Genomic DNA, 19231 nt, shown 5'->3' on the forward strand with positions numbered 1-19231 from the left:
TACAGTTGTCTCAAATACCATACCATAGTTGGCCACTGCTTTTCCGCCTTTCCTTCTTATTTCTTCAACAACCTTATCAGCAGCTGAGGAACCTTTACCAAATCCCTTGAAGTCACCTCCTAAATCATTCACTGTAATGCAAAAACAAACAAGCACAAATTCATTTCTAGACACTCAACATGAGTTGAAATTAAATTATATTATTAGTGTATTTCTTTAGTCATCTGCCCAATTCCCTCCTATCCTATCCCCATCTTACTAAACACAGCATGAGATATACATATTCAAAACATGCCTCTTTGCTTTAAATATAGATATGAAGAGCAAAACTATTTAAACAAAATTTTTAACTTTGCAATGTTGTTTTCTTTTTTGTAAAGAAGAACACATGATTCAACCCACTTTTAGCAAAAAACAATGAAAAAACCTGAAGATTAAACACACCAGAAAACAGTATGGAGGTGCCTCAAAAAATTAAAAACAAACAAAAAGAATTAAAAACAGAATTGCCATATGATGCAGCAATCCCACTTCTGGGCGTTTATTCAAAAGAATTGAAATCAGGATCTCAAAGAAATATTAGCACACCAGTGTTCAATGCAGTACTACTCCCAACAGCCAGGACGTGTGGAGGAAAGATGCTGAGGAAAATGTGCCTTCATTGATTGGCTGATATTAAGTTTTGTCTATTAGCTTTTTTCTATTACTGCAAGTGAGGTGATGGCTAGCTTAGGGTTAAAAGAATTCTTGATCGGGGGTTGAGAGACTTCCCACTTTGGTCTCATTCTCCTGAGCAGGAGAGAGGTGAGATGAGGTTGCTTCTCTGTCTTTTTCTGTCTGGACTATGATCAAGGGTTCAGAGAATTCCCCCCTTTGGTCTCATCCTCCCGAGCAGGAGAGATATGAAATGAGGTTGCTTTTCTGTCTGTTTCACCCGCATCAGCAGATGAAGTGAAGAAGTAACTGAGTTATATCACGATGTCGTGACAGACACGTTGCCAGGCTTTGGAAGGCCTTGGGCCGATGGCCCCAAGCAGAAAGAGTAGATATTGCTTGTCCATATAAACTAGCCCTTCAGCCAGATAAACAATATTTTTATCATACCAAGTAACTGCCGAACCCTCCCGGAACTGACCATTCCTGGAGTGGGAGGCAGGAACAAGATGCTGGGCTCTAAGGTACATCTGAGAAAATATATAAGACAGACCTCAGTTGGCAGTGTCATTTGGGATTTTTGTCATTCGTCCTTGGTGATTTATCATCATTCCAGCATTCTAGAGAACTAGCAAGCAGCAGTGGGAGATATCTCAGCTTTTCCAGCCGCAGACCTGACAAGGTTTTGATTTCTGACTGTTCCAGTGCTGTTTTCCCCAGTTTGGTGAGCTTCTCTGCTATATATATATTTTGTCTTACCCACCTTTACCTTCTGTAATTACCTTTCCTTTAATTGCCTTTGTCTTTTGCTATTGCATATTGCTAAATAAATTAATCCCTCTCTAGCGTGTGCTCCTCCCCTTTCTTTTCCCTGCTCTTCATTACAATGTGAAACCACCTAAATGTACATAGAAGGATGAATGGCTAAAGAAAATGTGGTACTTACATACACTGGAATATTATTCAACCTTAAAAAAAAAATTCTGCAATATGCAACAACATGGGTAAACCTTGAAGACATTATGGTAAGTGAAATAAGCCAGTCACTGAAGGCCAAATATTGCATGAATCCACTTACATGAAAGTATCTAAAACAGTCAAACTCATAAGATCAGGGAGTACAATGGTAGTTGCCAGAGACTCAGGGAGAAGGAAATGGGGAGTCGCGAATATATGGGCATGGTTTCAATCACACCAAATGAATCAAGTTCTGCAGATCTGCTGTACAACACAGTGCGTGCCTACAGTTAATAATACTGGACTGTACATTATCCATGAGGGCTACCTTCCAAGACCCCCAGTGGATACCCGATACCGCAAAGAATACAGAACCCTGTTCCGAGTTGGCCCTTGGGACAACAGGGGTCTGAACTGTGCAGGTCCACTTATCCGCGGATTTTTTTCAATAAATACTGTTAATTGCCTTTTCTCTTCTTTATGATTTTCTTAGTAACATGTTTTCTCTAGATTATTTTAGTATATATAGTATATATAGTATATAGTATATATATATATATATATATATATATATATATATATTTAGTATATAATACATATAACATACAAAACAAATATTAATCAACTGTTTATATTATTGGTAAGGCTTCCAGTCAACAGTAGGATATTACCAGGTAAGTTCTGGAGGAGCCAAAGTTGTATGTGGATTTTCGACTGTGTACAGCAGGGGTGTCCAAACTTTTTTCAACAGTTTTCACCAAGGTCCACATGCGGTAAAATACACAAACAGCTGGGCCACTCACTCGAGGTGAAGTACGTATTGCCTCACCTGGTTTATTTAAGTAAACTAAATATATTTTTGGAATTTGCTGTGGGCGAATTAACAATGGATTGCGGACCGCAGTTGGCCCGTGGGCCGCAGTTTGGACACCCCTGGTATAGAGGGTTGTTGCCCTTATAAGCCCCACTTTGTTCAAGGGTCAACTGTGTGTGTGTATATATATATGCCTATATTTTTTCCTATACTTACATACCTTTTCGCTTAAAGGAAGTATTTTATGGCTTCCCTTTGGCATACCCGAATTGCCAGCATCACTAATGTTGTGTTTTGGGGCCGTTATTAAGTAAAATAAAGGTTACTTGAATGTAAGCACTAGGATACCATGAGAGTCAATCTAATAACCCAAATGGCTACTAAATAACTCAGGGGCAGGCAGTGCATACATTGGACAAAGGGATGATTGACGGGGGACAGCACAACATTTTGTCACCTCAGTACGGCACACAATCTAAAATTCATGAATTGTTTATTTCTGAAATTTTCACTTAATACTTTCAGACTGTGGTGGACCACAGGTAACTGAAACCACAGAAAGTGAAACCATGCATAAGGAGGGACTACTGTTCACTTAAAAAATTGTTAAGATAATAGATTTCATATCAACTGTTCTTACTGCAATTAAAAAAAAGATTAAACATACAATGTGAAATAGCTTCTCCATGTTGAGAAAGCTTATGATTACAAGAATGGTGATTAAAAAAAACAAGCATGATATTAAACTATTAGAGAAGCACACTTGTAAATTTTCATAAAACATACTATTTCATGGTCTATGATGAAACAAATAAAACCTGTTAAAAGAAGTCAAAAATTACATACAGAACTAATATGTGTTCAGTCACAAACTTATACCATGACGCCATCTTTACATGTTTAACAACTGACCACACTTACCACATAGTATCTCCCTATATCCAATTATACAGATATAAACATTAATTGAACATGTACTATTTGCAAGAAAATCTACTAAGGAACACATAGATGTATAGGAATGGTGCATCTTAAAGAGCTTATGATATATTGAAAGTTCAGTATGTGATGAATAAAATAATGCACAATAAGTTTTAGCATAAAGTATATAAAGGCCAACATAACTAAATAATAGGGATAAAGTTAATTCACACAATTTAAGATAAAATTTATAAAATAACAAGCAAAAATGAATGAGAAGATACATAGATCAATGCCAAGTAACTTGAAAAACACAGAATTTAAGAGAAACACTTGAGAAAGAGTTGGGCTCTGGGTGTAGGAAATCAGGGTGCAGCCAGACGGAGCTGGGTCAGGCAACCAGGTAATAATTTCAAGATGCAGGGTGTCACAGTTCAAACTCAGGTTCAACTGGTTTTATAACATTCAGCGGTGTAGAATTTGCTCTCTTCTCCTTAGAAAACTTCCAATCCACCAACTTCCATCAGCTCTGGAATGGACACAGCTTCTACGGTTGCTTTGGGTCTTGTGGAAACTCAGAGTAAAGTGAGTAGTGAATACAGTATGACAAGGCAATGGTTGAATTTGCTATGATGGATCGGGAACTGAACCATTATGCAAAGGCTGTGCAGTCTGCAATAAATCACGTAAAAGAAGAGCATCCAGAAAAAAATACCAGATCTGGGCGGCCAGATGGTTCAGTTGGTTAGCGGGTTGCCAGTTCGATCCCCACATGGGCCAGTGAGCTGCACCCTCCGCAACTAGATTGAAGACAATGAGCTGCCACTGAGCTTCCCGAGGGGCGGGCAGATGACTCAGTGGCAGTTGGTTAGAGTACGAGCTTTTAACAATAAGGTTGCCGGTTCAATTCTGGCATGGGATGGTAGGCTGTGCCCCCTGCAACTAAAGACTGAAAATGACAACTGGACTTGGAGCTGAGCTGTGCCCTCCACAACTAGATTGAAGGACAAAGACATGGAGCTGATGGGCCCTGGAGAAACACACTGTTCCCCAATACAAAAAAAAAAAAAAAAATCCAGATCTAAAATTATTAGTGGAGAAGAAATTTTTAGATTTACAGAATAAGAATTCTGATGCAGACTTTCAAAATAATGAAAAATTTCTATAGTTTAAACAACAGCTGAAAGAACTAAAGAAGCAGTGTAGGTCAGTATGCTTTGCTTTGCTTTGGCTTTTTGAAATTAGGGAATTGACTTGAAGAACAGTCCCAGAAAGTTGATTATATAAAGTTTGCTTATCTGCTTGGCTTGGAGAAAAAACTACTTGGGACAAAAATTAATTTGCATTGCAAAATGATCATTTCTGTAGGGTTATTGCATAGATTTTTAGGAGTATAACAAAAAAATTACTAAATAAATGGCATGGTGGCATATACTAAAATTTACAGTCTCTTTTAATATTTCCAAGTTGATGATTACCACACCTGAAAAATATTTTTTTTTCTGAAGAATGGCTCTCTTTTTGTTGGATTGGGATGAGGGTTACAAGTGGGATTGGGTCGTAAAGGGGATAAAGGAAAGATACAGAGAAAAAGTAAATGCCTAGCTACATTTAAAATTAGCTAAATCAATGTGTTTTTACTTAATTTACTTTTTAAGGAAATAAGTTTTTCAAAATGTAGAATGGGATATATTTTTCTAACAATATCGTCTTATCAGTCTTACTGCAAGTAAAAAATGCTGTGAACACACAAAATAATAGAGATTTACATTATCCCTCAAGAGATAAAAATGTAGTTAAGATTCAATACTAAATTACTATTAATTATTTATTTGTATGCTATTATTCAAATGACATCAAACAACCAGTAAAAAATATCAAGATTTTAAGACATGCAGTCTTTTAAGATTCTTTTTAACTAATAAAGGTAAAATTCAAAAGCATATTGGCAAATGCAGTATTTAAGTACTGTTCAATTGTGCAATGAAATACCACCCCCAAGTGGAAATAGTTCAAAGTGCAAACAAACAGGTAAGCATTGAAGCTGGGATAAGGAACTGATTGGGTCAATAATGTGCAGTGAAACAGTATCAGAATAGATGTATTTAAAATTAGTCTCTAAATTAATACTGACCCCATTCATTCACCCCATTATCACCAAAGCTAAATTATAGGGATTACAACCTCAACTAGAAAAGCACTGGTTACATGCTGAAAGGTTCAGATTGCAACAATGTTAAAAGATTTTGCAATTGTATACAAAGTGGAAAGTATTCACACCGTATGAGACACTGTTACCGCTTAAACGTATGTCTAAAATTCTAATAATAATATGTATTTTTTTAAATACCATCACCACCTTACACTGCTGCATTTGAGCTCCACACAGCTTTTCAGGAGCTTGGACATGAACAGTTTGTTCCTACTTTCACAGATGAGGAAAGTCTGGGAAAGGTTAGGTAACATGCCCCAGGCCCCAAATGGCAAAATCCACACTAGAACCTGGACCTACGACAATGCCATTCTGCCCCTCTAATGCTAAAGCAAGTTTCTTTTATACTAAAAAGAACATAATTATTTCCATAAAACAACAACAAAAATCACATTTGTTTGGTGAGGATATAGAGGAAATGACAAAACAGCCACCCCACTCAAATAACTTTAAAATAGGTAGTAAAAATGGTAAGATGATGTTAATTCCACACAAGAGTCTTTTCAGCTGGACACATTAAAATATCCCAAATTGTGATATATTTGTAAATCCTTCATTTATGTTTCTTATTGTTTTGCCGGTTGAAATCACATTTTACTTAGGGTGTTTATCTTTCTTATAGCTTTTTAAGTATCCTGTATTTATAAAAGATTTTTATTATTTGTCATATGTGTTGCAAATCATAAATTCCTTTATTGAAAGGTTGAGAGAGAAAGAGTAATATCTGCATTAACATTCCTGGATGAGTTCAGTGTTTTGTTATGTAAACCATATTGAGATATCTGGATTTGTCTTCAGTAATCCTATTTGATATACAGGTCTTTGCTCTCAGAAGCTGGTTTTCTAATTCTTTCTCTCTGTCCTTCATCCCAGCTTTCTATGACTACTGGCTCCAAAGACTATAGCAGGAAACAGGCTTTGGGTCTCCAGATGTCCAGGCTGCTAAATAAACTGAGGGAATGTATATCTCACTTTTAGTTTGCACAGAAAAAAAATGCAGCTCAAACCGGTCATCATCTTCCTCAAACTGGCCCACCTTCTCAGCATCACTTCTCTGCTGGGTGAGATATCTCCCAGGCACTCTTTCCTTTCTTCCATTTCTGAACAGCACATGTCACTGAGTCATAAGGCCTTGTCAACAATTTCATCATGGTTCTTCAAATGTTTGTTGTGTTCCCACTCTAGATCCAGCACTGTGCTCAGGGCTATGGGCTCTTAGGGTTGACAGTTTGTTCGCTGAGGAGTTTCCAGTTTGTTTGAGGAACTGTTTATGGCCATGTCTTTCCTATTCTAGCATTTCATGCCCAGATTACCGCAGTTGCCTCCCAGGTAGGCTTCTGCCTCCCACCTTAACTTCTCCAGCCTGGCAGCGGCCTGCTGCTAGAGTTCTGGCCCGATAGCAGCCTTTATACGTCATTCCCCAGCTCAAAATCAGCAGTAGAATCCTATTATTCGCTCCCTAACTTTCAAGATCCCTTGAAGTCTAGCCTCACTTTCCTGCTTCAGTTTACTATGAGTAGTTCTTTCTTTTTGCTGAAGCTCAATGCAGGAAATTGCTCATATAGCAGTTTCCAACTTCCCATTAAATTATCAAGAGTAATCACGTTATAATGCTTTATATTTGAAGGGTGCTTTGTAAATACCTTTACATATATTTGTGTTCATATAATTATTCATTTCAAGGATTTGTCACAACTGAGTCAGATCGATTACCAATGACACATCTATAAACTATTTTCTATTTCCAAAGTGAAATGATGCTTCCAAGTCTACAAAATCAGAATGATTTTTATGTGTGTTGACAATGTAAGTGACATCCTTTGTACTGAGTAACCCAAGAAGTGTAGAAAAAGATAAGGGCAACATTATGTTATAAATGTATTTATTTTTGGGAAAAGTTATTTACTTTTTTTCTGTTTTTAAGAAATTCAAACCATACAGACACAAAAAAGTTCTTTTTTATACTTGCCCTCCCCTAATCTCGCCCAGAGATATCTACTATTAGCTATTTCTTGTATGTCCTTCCAGACATTTCTATTTTCTATGTTTATGCCTTTTCTCCATTTTGGTAAGTTTCCCACAGCAAACAATAACAGGAAGAATCATTGCGTTGATTTTAGAGCTGTGGGCCCAATGAGGATTTCTTCCTGTATTCTGTTATGCCCTGACCGCTGCCAAAAGTATCTAAAGTGACTTAAATATAAAATACATGCGTAAGGACTTTTAAAGAATGGAAAAAGTAACAAAATGCTTTGTCCAGGAAAGACAAGCCTACTGAAGCAGCAGAGGCTAATAGTAGCTACTCTGGCTGAGGACAGTGTCAGGTTTACCCTGAAGCCTCTTGACAGTCAAGGAAAAGGGGGGAAACACAGTGTTGCCATACCACTTTCACTATTGAGGAGAAAAACACAATCACATTAGTGCATGAGAAATCTTTTCCACGATGGCCATAAATGAATCTAAATATCTGAAAGACTCTAAAATGTGGTGGTAGTTTAGAGAGCAGTGTCTTAAATTAGGTCCTTTGAATTGATTTTCTTTGTGTCAATAACAAGAAGGCATCAAAGGTATCCCTAAAGAGACAAGAAACTGAATATGAGGACTGATCGTCCAGAGTTCAGTCCTAGAATTCTGTTTATCTGTATTCACCCTCTAGGTAATCTGATCCAGTCTCCTAGCTTTAAATACCATCTTTAAATTGAGAATATTCAGATTTACACAGCTTCAACATGCCCCTCCAAATGGAATCCTATATCCCACTGTCTCATCTGAAAGTCTAATAGGAATGTGTCCTCTCTGCCAATCTAGTCCTTCTTCAGTCTTTCCTAACCTAGTAAACGAACACTTCATCCTTCTCTTTCCCTTACAACCCACATCAGCAAATCAGCAAATCCTGCCATATCTACCTTCAATATATCCAGAATTTAAACTCACTGCATCACCTACTGCCCTACCACCTGTCAAAATCATCACCACCTTTTATGTGGATTACTGCAATAACTTCACAGGTCTTTCTGCCTCTACTTCTGTTTTGTTTTGTTTTGTTGTGTGTGTGTGTGTGTGTGTGTGTGTGTGTGTGTTTTTCCAATGTAAAATTACAAGCATGCACAAGAAGAATTTATAATGAACCACAATGTACCTACCTGGGGAAGATATGGGCACTGTACATATAGCTAATTATTATAAGCTAGAATCCACACATGCTTTCTTGTAATCTTTCTTCTTGTGTCATATAAGTTTAACTTATCCACTCAATCAGCATATAGAGAGGGTGCCAAAAAAATGTATACACATTTTAAGAAAGAAAAAAAATTACTAAAATTGTAATACTCAATATATACTGATAACAAAAGATGAATACAAGTCACATTTGAATTCTGCAATTACAAGAGGTGCTCAAAGTGATTACCATCAGTGTCCAGACACTTCTGATTATGGCAAACTGCTGCTTGAGCAACGTTGACCCAAGTGTCCACTTATTTTTGGCACCCCTTGGCACTCCCCATATGTCTTGATTGATTACAAAGCAAAGCACTATGTTTACACTTGAAGAGAAAACATCAGTGCCTAAGGCAGGCCCTTTTCTTTAAGTGGCAATAAAAAAAAATCAAGTGTAATTTAAGGGGGCTTGGATGCCCTCTGAGTGAACAATACTTCAGGCTCCCTTTGACATACCCAGTTCACGAGCACAGTGCCTACCATGTTTCCCAAAAAATAAAACCGGGTCTTACATTGATTTTTGCTCCAAAAGATGCATTAGAGCTGATGGTCCAGCTAGGTCTTATTTTCAGGGAAACACGGTAGCACTGGCTCCTTTCTTTTCCCTTTACAAAAGACTTTAATTTTTTTTATGTCATTTAATCCCCACCATAATCCTGGAAGTTAGGTAAAGTAGCTACTGTAATTCAGAAACATACGAATGTACTAATAGGCAGGAAAATCAGGAATTGAAGCCTGACTTAATTTCAAAGGCAATTCACTTTCCCCACTACAGTTCACCTTCTGGCTGTCAGGATCACACAGTAAGTTAAAAACACAGGCTCTGGCATCAGAACACAGGAACTTAAATCTGATCTTTACTTAAAAAAAAAAAAAAAAGAGACTCATCTTTACCAGTCATTATGTAACTACAGCATAGAAAAGAAATAATGTCACTCGTACTTTAAAAAATTGTAATTTCAATTACCCAAAGGTGTAACTTCTTCAGTTCAAGAATAGAAAACTTTCTGCCTTTCTTACTGTCAAAGAAAAGGTTCTTTTTGATAAAATACTTCAATCGTTTTTGCGTTCATACCCTCAATATAAAACTTAATATTCAGAGAACTGCATATGGCTCACCTATTTAGTAAACCTGAAAACTATTCCATTCCCGATATTTACTTCAGACATGTGCAAACATTTCCTGAAAGATGTAATTTATACAAAACCAAACGTCCCTTATTATAATTATCAGCCAAAGGCTTAGCAGTTCTTCTCCCCAGATTTAAATCTCCCATAATGCTTTACATTATGGAATCTAAAACAAAGCAATCACATTAACATGAAGTTAGAGAATACCTTAAGTGACACCCTTAATTTTGGGCGTGGCCCCTGATTTCCTTTGGCCAATGAAAGTGGCATGCCACTTCTGAACAGTTTTAAAAGCCACCAAGTAGATCCACTGTTATTTTCCCTTTGTCCCAAGATTAGCAATATCCCAGATAGAACCTGCTCCTTCAGCTGGGATCATGAAATTAGGAAGACACACAAAGCAGAGACACAGCTAACCAGAAGTTTAAAGATCATGCAAGCATGAAATAATCCTTTATTATTGCTGGCCATTTAAATGTGTTTGTTAACCCGTATAACCCAACAAAAGTTGACTTATATGAGAAATAAGTTACTCTACTTCTTAAGGTCTTACTTCATACTGGCCTGTGAGCTAGTCCTAGGTTTATCTGATTAATCACTTTTCCACAAACAAGCTACTTTGATGTCATAACATCCTATGTTTGCTTATTCCTCTTTCCTATTTTTTTTGCTTACTCAGGTTTAAAAAACTGCTGAGCAAAACAAAAATTAACAGAGGAGAAATGTTAGTACATGTGATGTAATCTCAAAGCAGAGTCTCCATCCATGTTCTAAAAAAGCTAAAGTAGTTAAAAAAGCTTGTGGTAGTTAAGAAAGAACACAACCCACTGATGGCCCAGAAAGTTCACAGGTAGGTCACAGACTGAAAAACAGTAGAAAATAGCCAAAAGTTCTGTAGTTTCACACAGACTGATTTCTCCCCTAAACTAAACTAAATCTGGCTCTTCAGCAGCGTTTGGCAAATATTTTTCCAAGATACAAATTTTCTGCCTTCTTAGACTTTCACCAGCACTTGCTGCAATACCAATGGTATTGCCAAACCTTTGGCAATGACAAAATAAACAGACACACTGTCCGTTTACCTTCTCGTTGGAATTCAGAAACTCTGCTTCTGAATTTAACAAATTCAAAGGTAACAGATAAATATACACTGCTGTAAATTTTATAAGACAAGGTTATAAACTAAGATTATAGCTTAGTCACAACAAAAAAAGAAAAACAGAAATTTATTCAACCAAACTCAAAAACACACCAGCCCCTACCCCCTCCAAAAACGTCTATGTCAAACAATAAAAGAACCAATGAAGAAAGGACCTTTTTTGCATAAAGCAATATTCTAGGTCCTTTAGAAGATTCAGAAGATAAAACGAGTTCCTTGAACTTACAGAATTGAGAGGAAAAAATATAAATAAAAAGTTATAAGGGGAGCCAACTCGGTGGCTCAGGTGGTTGGAGTGCCATGTTTCTAATGCCGAGGTCGCCTGCCTGAGTTCGCTGGTTCGATTCCCACAAGGGCCAGTGAGCTGCGCCCTCCACATGTAAGATTGTGAACAACAGCTCTCCCGTGAGCTGGGCTACCATGAGTAGCCAGAAATTGGCACAAACTGTCACCAGCTGCTGAGTGCTGCCGCGTGCTACCGTGGGCCGCCGTGAGCGGCCAGCGGCCAGTGTGAGTGGCCCGCAGCCAGCCTCTGCTGCCGTGGGCTACCTACCGTGTGCTACCATGAGCGACCAGAGGCCAGCGTGAGTAGCTGGCAGCCAGCGTGAGTGGCCGGCAGCCAGCTTGAGCTGCCATGGGCTGCTGTGTGCTGCCGTAGGCTGCTGTGAGCGGCTGATCCACGACCAGTGACCAACTGCCTCAGCCGGGGGGTGGGGAGCGCAAGGCTTATAATACCAGCATGGGCCAGGGAGCTGTGTCCTGCACAACTAGACTGAGAAACAACAGCTTGAACCGGAGTGGGGGGTGGGAGGGAGGAAGAAGGGGAGAAAAAAAAGTTACAAGGGAAAAATATTAAGAAACAAATTGCAATACAAAAAAGAAACTAAAGAAAAAAAAAAAACAGTAACAACATGTGAAATATTCTTGGAAAAATCTGACAAAGACGATCTAAACTATACACCCTCTAGTCAAATGCCACAATGTTAAAACCTGTCCTTGCCAAAGCAGACTGGATTAGCACAGGGGCTATGTTATACAAGAAACGTCTCTGTGTCCCTTCTGTTAAGTTACACATCCACACTGATGGAGAAGAGTGTACTTACTGTCCTGCTTAGGTCTTCTTTACGTAGAAAATTTGGTTGCTTGCACACTCTTTTGTTAGATATGTCTCCAGAAACGAATCGGGGGAAATTTGTCTCTGTGTACTCTTTAGTTAAGATGTATAAAAGCTGGGGTTGGGAGGTCACTGTGGAGCCAACAATTTCATCCCAGGAAAGACACTAATAAAATACTAGGCCATAACATCTACCCTATCCACGTATCCTGCACTGAGCGTTGTTATCCTCCACAAAGGCTTAGACAAATCTGATGTGTCCATACCAACTGCCAAGTATATCAGACCTGTCCAAACCATTTAGATTACTAAAACTTCCCACCTTTGGGATACACCATTTTCCAAATCACCCCCTTCAATTAAAAAAAAAAAAATTGTAAAAAGCTTCCATTTGAAAATTTTTGATCAAAGAGATTTAAAAAAAAAAAAAAGAAAAGAAATACACTTAAAAAAAAAAAAGAAATACACCCTGACTCCAAAATTCCAGTTCTCAAAATGTACTTATTTCTTACTCTTATCAATATATTTACACTTACAGGGATTCATCTTGCACCAGCCTTCTAGCTCAAAAAATTATAATCCACAATATACCAAATGCAAGAATTTCCTTTTATATAAAGAATGCCTTCCCATCTTTATCAATTCTGTTAAGTTGCAAATTCTGTGAAACTAGTTTACTTTAAAAAGTAAGTTGTAAATTCAGCCTCAAGAGGGAAATATTTTTTCAGGCAGAAGAAAAAAATTTGTGATGAAATTTGACCTTGACAAATTATTTGATGTAAAGACAAAGGTGGCTGGCTTATGAGACTATAGTACTTTAGCTACTAGCTACTGATTAAAATGAAAAATATATCAACTTACCAACAACTGATGCACCTCTTTCTGCAAAAGCCAGGGCATAGGCTCGGCCCAGTCCTAATAAAAAACAAAATAATCAGAAAGTTGAGCAAATGTCAGCATAATTGTTTTGGTCTACTCAACTCATTCCTTATTTTAAAGTAACTGATGAGTAATTGATTACATTACAATGGTAGAGTCTTCACTGGTACTCTCAACCTCTTTCACTCTTTTCTACTTGCAAGTTGGAATGCTTAAAACTGTGTTTTCCACCTATTTCACCTATCATTTCCTACCATTCTACCTAGCTACTAGGATGCTAGATGTGAACTGGATTCCACCATTAAATGCATTTGCATGAAATCTGGAAAGTGGAAATGAGACACAAACCACTTTACCATGACTTTTAGCTGTTGCTATTGCTTAAGAAGCTGACTTCCTGAAGCTTTCTAGGTATTAAGAAACAGTAGATGTAGTGGCAACTTCTTGATCTAGCTCCCTAATCTCTGGATGGCAGCTTCCATTCTCTACTGATGTCCAATGACCATTTGGGCTGTGGCAGTTTAAATGGCCTCCTCACAGGTTATGGCTCCCCTAATGGACCATTTCTGTATTGTTCCAAAAGTCATCCCAAGAGGAAATGCCTAAAATTCAACTAGCCATGTTAAATCCTTTCCTGCTTCAAATATCTAGTGATTTCTATATATTGCACTGAACTCCAACTACACAATCACCAAACACAATTATTAAACACTAATTAAATATTTAATTCTAATTCAAAGGTATATGGTGCAAATTTACATATCCAAAAATGGATATATACTTATGTAAGTTTTACAGGCACCAAATCTCAGTAAAAATATATAAAAGACTGGCAATTAGTGTTTATCTCTGGGGAACAAAACTGTGACCAGCAACCAAGGGTGGAAGGCTTACTTTTATATTGTTTAAATCGTTTTGACATGTACACATTTTTAAAATTTATATTAATTGACAAATTTAATTGGTAGTTTAAATTAAATTTAAATTAACTGATAAACAAGTATACAAATAAATTGAGATGGCTAAATTATCAGGCTCTTCTAAAAAAGAACCCAAAATATAAGGATATCACCAAATAATTTATTTTACAATTTAATACACTCTGAATATGAGAGAATTTAGCCAAGACAATAATTCAAGCCTTCTCATATTTCATCAGATCAAGTATGAAGCGCTTGTTCTAAACATGGGATTTTTAGAGAAATCAAATACGACTAGAATGTAAAAAATTATGGTAACAAAAATGGTAATTATTAACAAATTATTAACAAATAATTAACAAATTATTAACAAATAACAAATTATTAACAAATGGTAATTAACAAAATTATGGTAACAAAAATGGTAACAAAAATTATGGTAATTTTATCATCAGATAAAAGGAATGGGATAGCTCTCTAAAGGAGATTGACCTAAGTTAATCAGAGAATTGTCTCAACTTAAAACCAAGCCATACAATTCTCTCAAAAGATAAAGAAGTGGGCTGGCCCAGTGGCTCAGGTGGTTGGAGCACCATGCTCCTAATGCCCAGGTCATCGGTTCGATTCCCACATGGGCCAGTCAGCTGTACCCTCTACAGCTAAGATTGTGAACAACTGGCTTTCCAGGGGGGACAGAAGTGATCTACCTTTATCATACAGGCCCATACAGACTGTACACAATCTGTAGTGTATAAAGTAAAAAGTACAGTCTCCTCTTTCCCTCCAACACAACTAGCCCATTAACAGATTGGTAGGGCTTCTTCCATTGTTCTATATCTGTTCTTATATAAACATTATTTAAATAGTTTATGTGCATTAGTCTGCCTCGCCAATTAAACTAGAAGGTCCCTGAAAGCTGACATTTAATACATCACTCTTTTGCATTCCCCCACAATGCCTAGCACAGCTTTACAGTCAAAATGCACAAGTTAAATCCAAGAGCCTCCGTCTTGTCCTAGTCCTCTCTTAAATCCTGTCTTAACTCTCTCACACCTAAATTCATTGTCATTCATCCTCTCTCCTCCATTTCCTTATTTTTTTTTCTTTATTGACCTTAAAATCTTTAGCACTGGCAAATCTCAGTTGATTCTTTTCTCAAACTGCTTGTTCAGTTTCCTTTCAGTAGTTTAGACTCATCCCTACTTGAAGTTACCAAAGAGCCCCTGAGAAAATAGCTTCCTGGACTATTTCACTTTCTGGCTTTACCAATCAAAGAAGTCAAATGACTTCAAAATCTGTCCTCTGACTTCAGAACGTCCAACTATTCACACACCTCTCATTATCTCCAGATCTACAATTTGCTATCTTATAACCATGTAAAATTCAAAACGGCCAGACTTCCTCCTTCCATTGCCCAACTTCATCAATCTCACAGAGTTACATTCCCAACAACCAGGAGAGTCAGCTAATAAATACAAATCCCTGTTATACTACCAATCATGGCAAAATTGTTGATAGTCTCAACTTCACTACAAAATTATATTCCTCCCTCAGATCAGAATTCAAGTCCAATGGCTAGCAACTGTATAATAATCCAGACAATGGAAAGTCTGCAGGGCTCTTTAAAATATAAACCAGTCTATGAACAGGAAGTGCTAAGTTCGTAATTGTCTAGTCACAACTCATTAATGTTTCACAAAATCAATTTATTGGGTTGTAATCTGCATTTATTTAATGAAACAGAATAGCTCAGAGTCTACTTCACTTACTATTACCATGTCATGAATCTGTTTCAAATATAGATGGTATTTGTGCATAGTGGGTCCTGATGTAAAATGTATTTCATACTGTGAATCACTCACTGTCAAAAGAGGTTTAAAACAGTGAGTACCTCATTTAATTATTTCCATTAAAGCATTTTAAAGCATTACGTTTTTCCAAAAACGTATCATTTTAGAATAAATATAGCTATGAGTATAATTAATTAATACTAAAAGTGTTTAATACTAAAAGTGTTTTCTGAAAGACAGCATTAGAATCCATTTTATCAATGGAGATGTAAAAGTACATATGCATTAACTGACAATTCCACTATTGTGACTTTTAATACATAATCCAAATTAATCACGAATTCAGTCTATTCTAAGTATAAGGCACTACCAGTGGGGAATGGAAAGCGCCTAAGGTCAAGATCCCTGCACGTGGACATTACAGAGGTCACCTGCTGGGGGGACAGAGTGTAAAACCTCACGACAGAACACTGGTGTGGGTGTTGAGTAGCTTGCTTTAACTTTTTTGTCCTTTAAACATAGGGTTATTTCACCTAACAAATCTCCATTTTGCTTCTCCTGAAATATAAAATCTGGCCCACTTCAGAAATGTGTCTGCGTGGCAGTTTCTACTGTCCCCACCCCACTCCCATTTTATTCCTCTATCACCTGCCCGACCACCCTAGGTGTCGGAGTTTCCAACCCATGCCAAGACACCAGCGGACTTTGAATACAGTAGTTCCCCACTGATCCTCTAGAGATATGTTCCACGATCCCCAGGTGATGCCTGAAACCTTGGACAGTACCCAACCCAACGTATACTATGTTTTTTCCTATATGTACCTCTATATGATAAAGTTGAATTTAGACATTAGGCACAGTAAGAGATTAACAACTAATAATCAAATAGAACAATTAGAACAATATACTGTGATGAAAGTTACATGTGAATGCGGTCTCTCTCTCTCTCAAAATATCTTATCATACTGGTCTCACCCTTCTTGTGATTATGTGAGATGATACAATGCCTATCGGATGAGATGAAGTGAGGTGAAGGAGGGAGGCACTGAACACAAGCACTGCCTGACCAGCAAGCGGCTAGCATATACAGCACGGAGATGCTGTAGAAAGGGATAATTCACGTCCCAAGCGGGACAGAACCAGACTGCTCAAGATTTCATCATGCTACTCAGAACAGTGCACGGTCTAAAACGTATAAATTGTCTATTTCTAGAATTTTCCATTTAATATTTTCGAGCTAAGGGTAACTGAAACCGGGGGACTACGGTACAGTGCTTGGCTTGATAAGCATACCAGAAACTCCAACGTGGACTTTAGATGCTCCCTTTAAAGACGTGCCTCCCCGGAACGAAACAGCAGAGAACTTAAAATCACCCAGGAGAAGGAACGAAACACTACATAAATGACTTTTCAAAGACAAGGAACTGATAGCTCTACCTCGGGAAGGGGGTGGGGGTGGGGGTGGGGGGTAATCTAAACCCCCGGTCAGCTTTCCCACGACCTTTAAAAGACGTGAGAGAAGCCTGAGAGTCTGCAGGTAGGAAGAGTCCCAGCTGACACGCATGCACAGACCAGCGTCACTAAGACCTTTTACCTAGTCCTGCCACCCAGAGCCCAGCCTCTCTCCTCGTGCAAGGCCCGGGCCCCAGGGAGGCTCCCACAGGGCAGAGGCGGGTGGGCGGGCTGCCCCTGACGGTGTGACTAGGTGTTTCTAGCCCCCCCGTCCCCCCCACCCCCCCAAGTCTGACAAGTCCTGCCTCTCCCTCCACAACTGCCCCGCGACCCGCTGCTCTACATCCTCGCAGGTCGCCCCACCAGGTCCCGGGACTCGCTCCCCCAGCCGCTTCCTAGCTCACCCTCCACTGCATCCTGCAGCCCCCAACGCCGGGACCGCAGCCGCGACGGCGCCTGTATCCCCTGCCCGCAAAGGGGGACTCGCTGCGTGAGAGCGAGGCAGGCGCCCGCCCTCCATCCTTCGCACGCTCACCTCCCCCTGCACCGGTGACGAGTACTACCCGCCCGTCAAATCGCAGCTGCGAGGCCATGAGTTCGGTCTTCACCGACGTACACCCCCGCTGGCAGAATCCTCGGAGCTCAGACTGCGGATAGCAAAGAGGCCGGCAGTGGCGGAGGCGGAATGAGAGTGACCTATTAGTTTCTGGGAAGGAGACGGACGCCGTAGTTTTCCAAGTGCGCCTGCGCGGGTATCCCTTGGCCCTCTGGGGAATGTAGTCCGGCCGTGCTTCCAGTCGGGATAAGAACTTATCGAGAAAGGCCATTTCTGCTTCAGAAAGTAGTAATGGGAGCTGCTGGGACCTGTGTGGTAAAATGGCTGACTTGGTACCTTGCGTTTATGCTTTCACCCATCGTTTTGTCACTCACTCGACAAGCGTTTTCTTGATTCAGGTGCTTAGAGAAATAGGATGCAGCCTCTATCCTTAAATAGCTTCAAAAATAGCCCCTAAGAGGATCCGATATATGGTGATGGAAAGAGAACTGACTCTGGGTGGTAAACACACAATGTGATATATAGATGATGTAATACAGAATTGTATACCTGAAATCTATGTAACTTTACTAACAATTGTCACCCCAATAAACTTTAATTTTAAAAATTAATTAATTAATTAATTAAAGATATGTAAACAAATGTCAGTTTTACTTTTTTAATCTTTTTTAATAATGCATTTGGAGAATAACTTAATAGAATTTGGAGATATTAAAATGATCTGTCTTTACCAACCATGTTATACTTTCTAAATAAAATAGCTTATCTTTCCTTAAAAAAAAAAAAAATAGCCCCTAAGAAGAAATGGCACCCTTACCCACGGGTAAAGATTTCTCAGAATGTAATCTGAGAATCAACCAGGAACTCTCAAAAATGCAGAATCCTAGCCCCCTACGCTAGCTGCCCAAAATAGAATCTCAGAGGACCAAAAAAAAAAAAAAAAAAAAAAAAATCAACAAGTCCTCCTAAATGATTTTTTGTTTTGTGCATTGAAAACAGTTATATGTAGTTCATCCAACATTTATTAACACCTAAAGTCATTTATTAACATCTACAGGTGGTAGACACATATTTACAGGTGAACAGTAAGGTCCTCTAGAGCTATTCAGTCAGATGGCAAACATTTTTTTTTCTTTTAATTTTATTGGGGAATATTGTGTGTGTTTTTCCAGGACCCATAAGCTCTAAGTCAAGTCTTTGTTTTCAATCTAGTTGTGGAGGGTACAGCTCACTGGCCCATGTGGCACTCGAACGGGCCACCTTGGTGTTAAGAGCACTGTGCTCTAACCAACTGAGCCAACTGCCCCCCCTCCCAGGTGGTAATCATTTAATAACCATGCAGCATGATAAAACTTGTGACAAATATCAACAAGTCAGCTAATGGTATCAAAATAAAGGGATGATTATTATCTCTGCTGGAGAGAAGGGGATACCTTCCAAGGGAGATGACACA

The 19231-nt window shown here is 38.6% G+C and overlaps 1 protein-coding gene and 1 pseudogene across 3 annotated transcripts in view; one reads left to right on the forward strand and one right to left on the reverse strand.

Moving 5' to 3' along the window:
- The window catches only part of HSD17B4 (hydroxysteroid 17-beta dehydrogenase 4), a 90447-nt gene extending 72462 nt beyond the window's left edge, over positions 1-17985 (reverse strand). The window contains exons 1-3 of one of the 2 annotated variants that reach the window (XM_081053132.1): positions 17758-17985; positions 13043-13096; positions 24-131 (exon numbers count right to left, since the gene is read on the reverse strand). In XM_081053132.1, the coding sequence (XP_080909258.1) occupies positions 24-131; positions 13043-13096; positions 17758-17815 (220 nt within the window). In that variant the 5' untranslated portion in view covers positions 17816-17985. Of the gene's footprint in view, positions 1-23; positions 132-13042; positions 13097-17626 lie in introns of both variants that reach the window. The other variant, XM_081053133.1, reaches the window with a different exon arrangement.
- On the forward strand, positions 1853-4604 carry LOC308500163 (E3 SUMO-protein ligase NSE2-like; annotated as a pseudogene). Its single transcript has 3 exons — positions 1853-2033; positions 3770-4081; positions 4426-4604. The product of its transcript is annotated as an E3 SUMO-protein ligase NSE2-like (transcript).
- Positions 17986-19231: the final 1246 nt, after the last annotated feature.

This window comes from Rhinolophus hipposideros (genome assembly GCF_964194185.1).
Source record: "Rhinolophus hipposideros genome assembly, chromosome: 7".
NCBI classification, from domain to species: Eukaryota; Metazoa; Chordata; class Mammalia; order Chiroptera; family Rhinolophidae; genus Rhinolophus; species Rhinolophus hipposideros.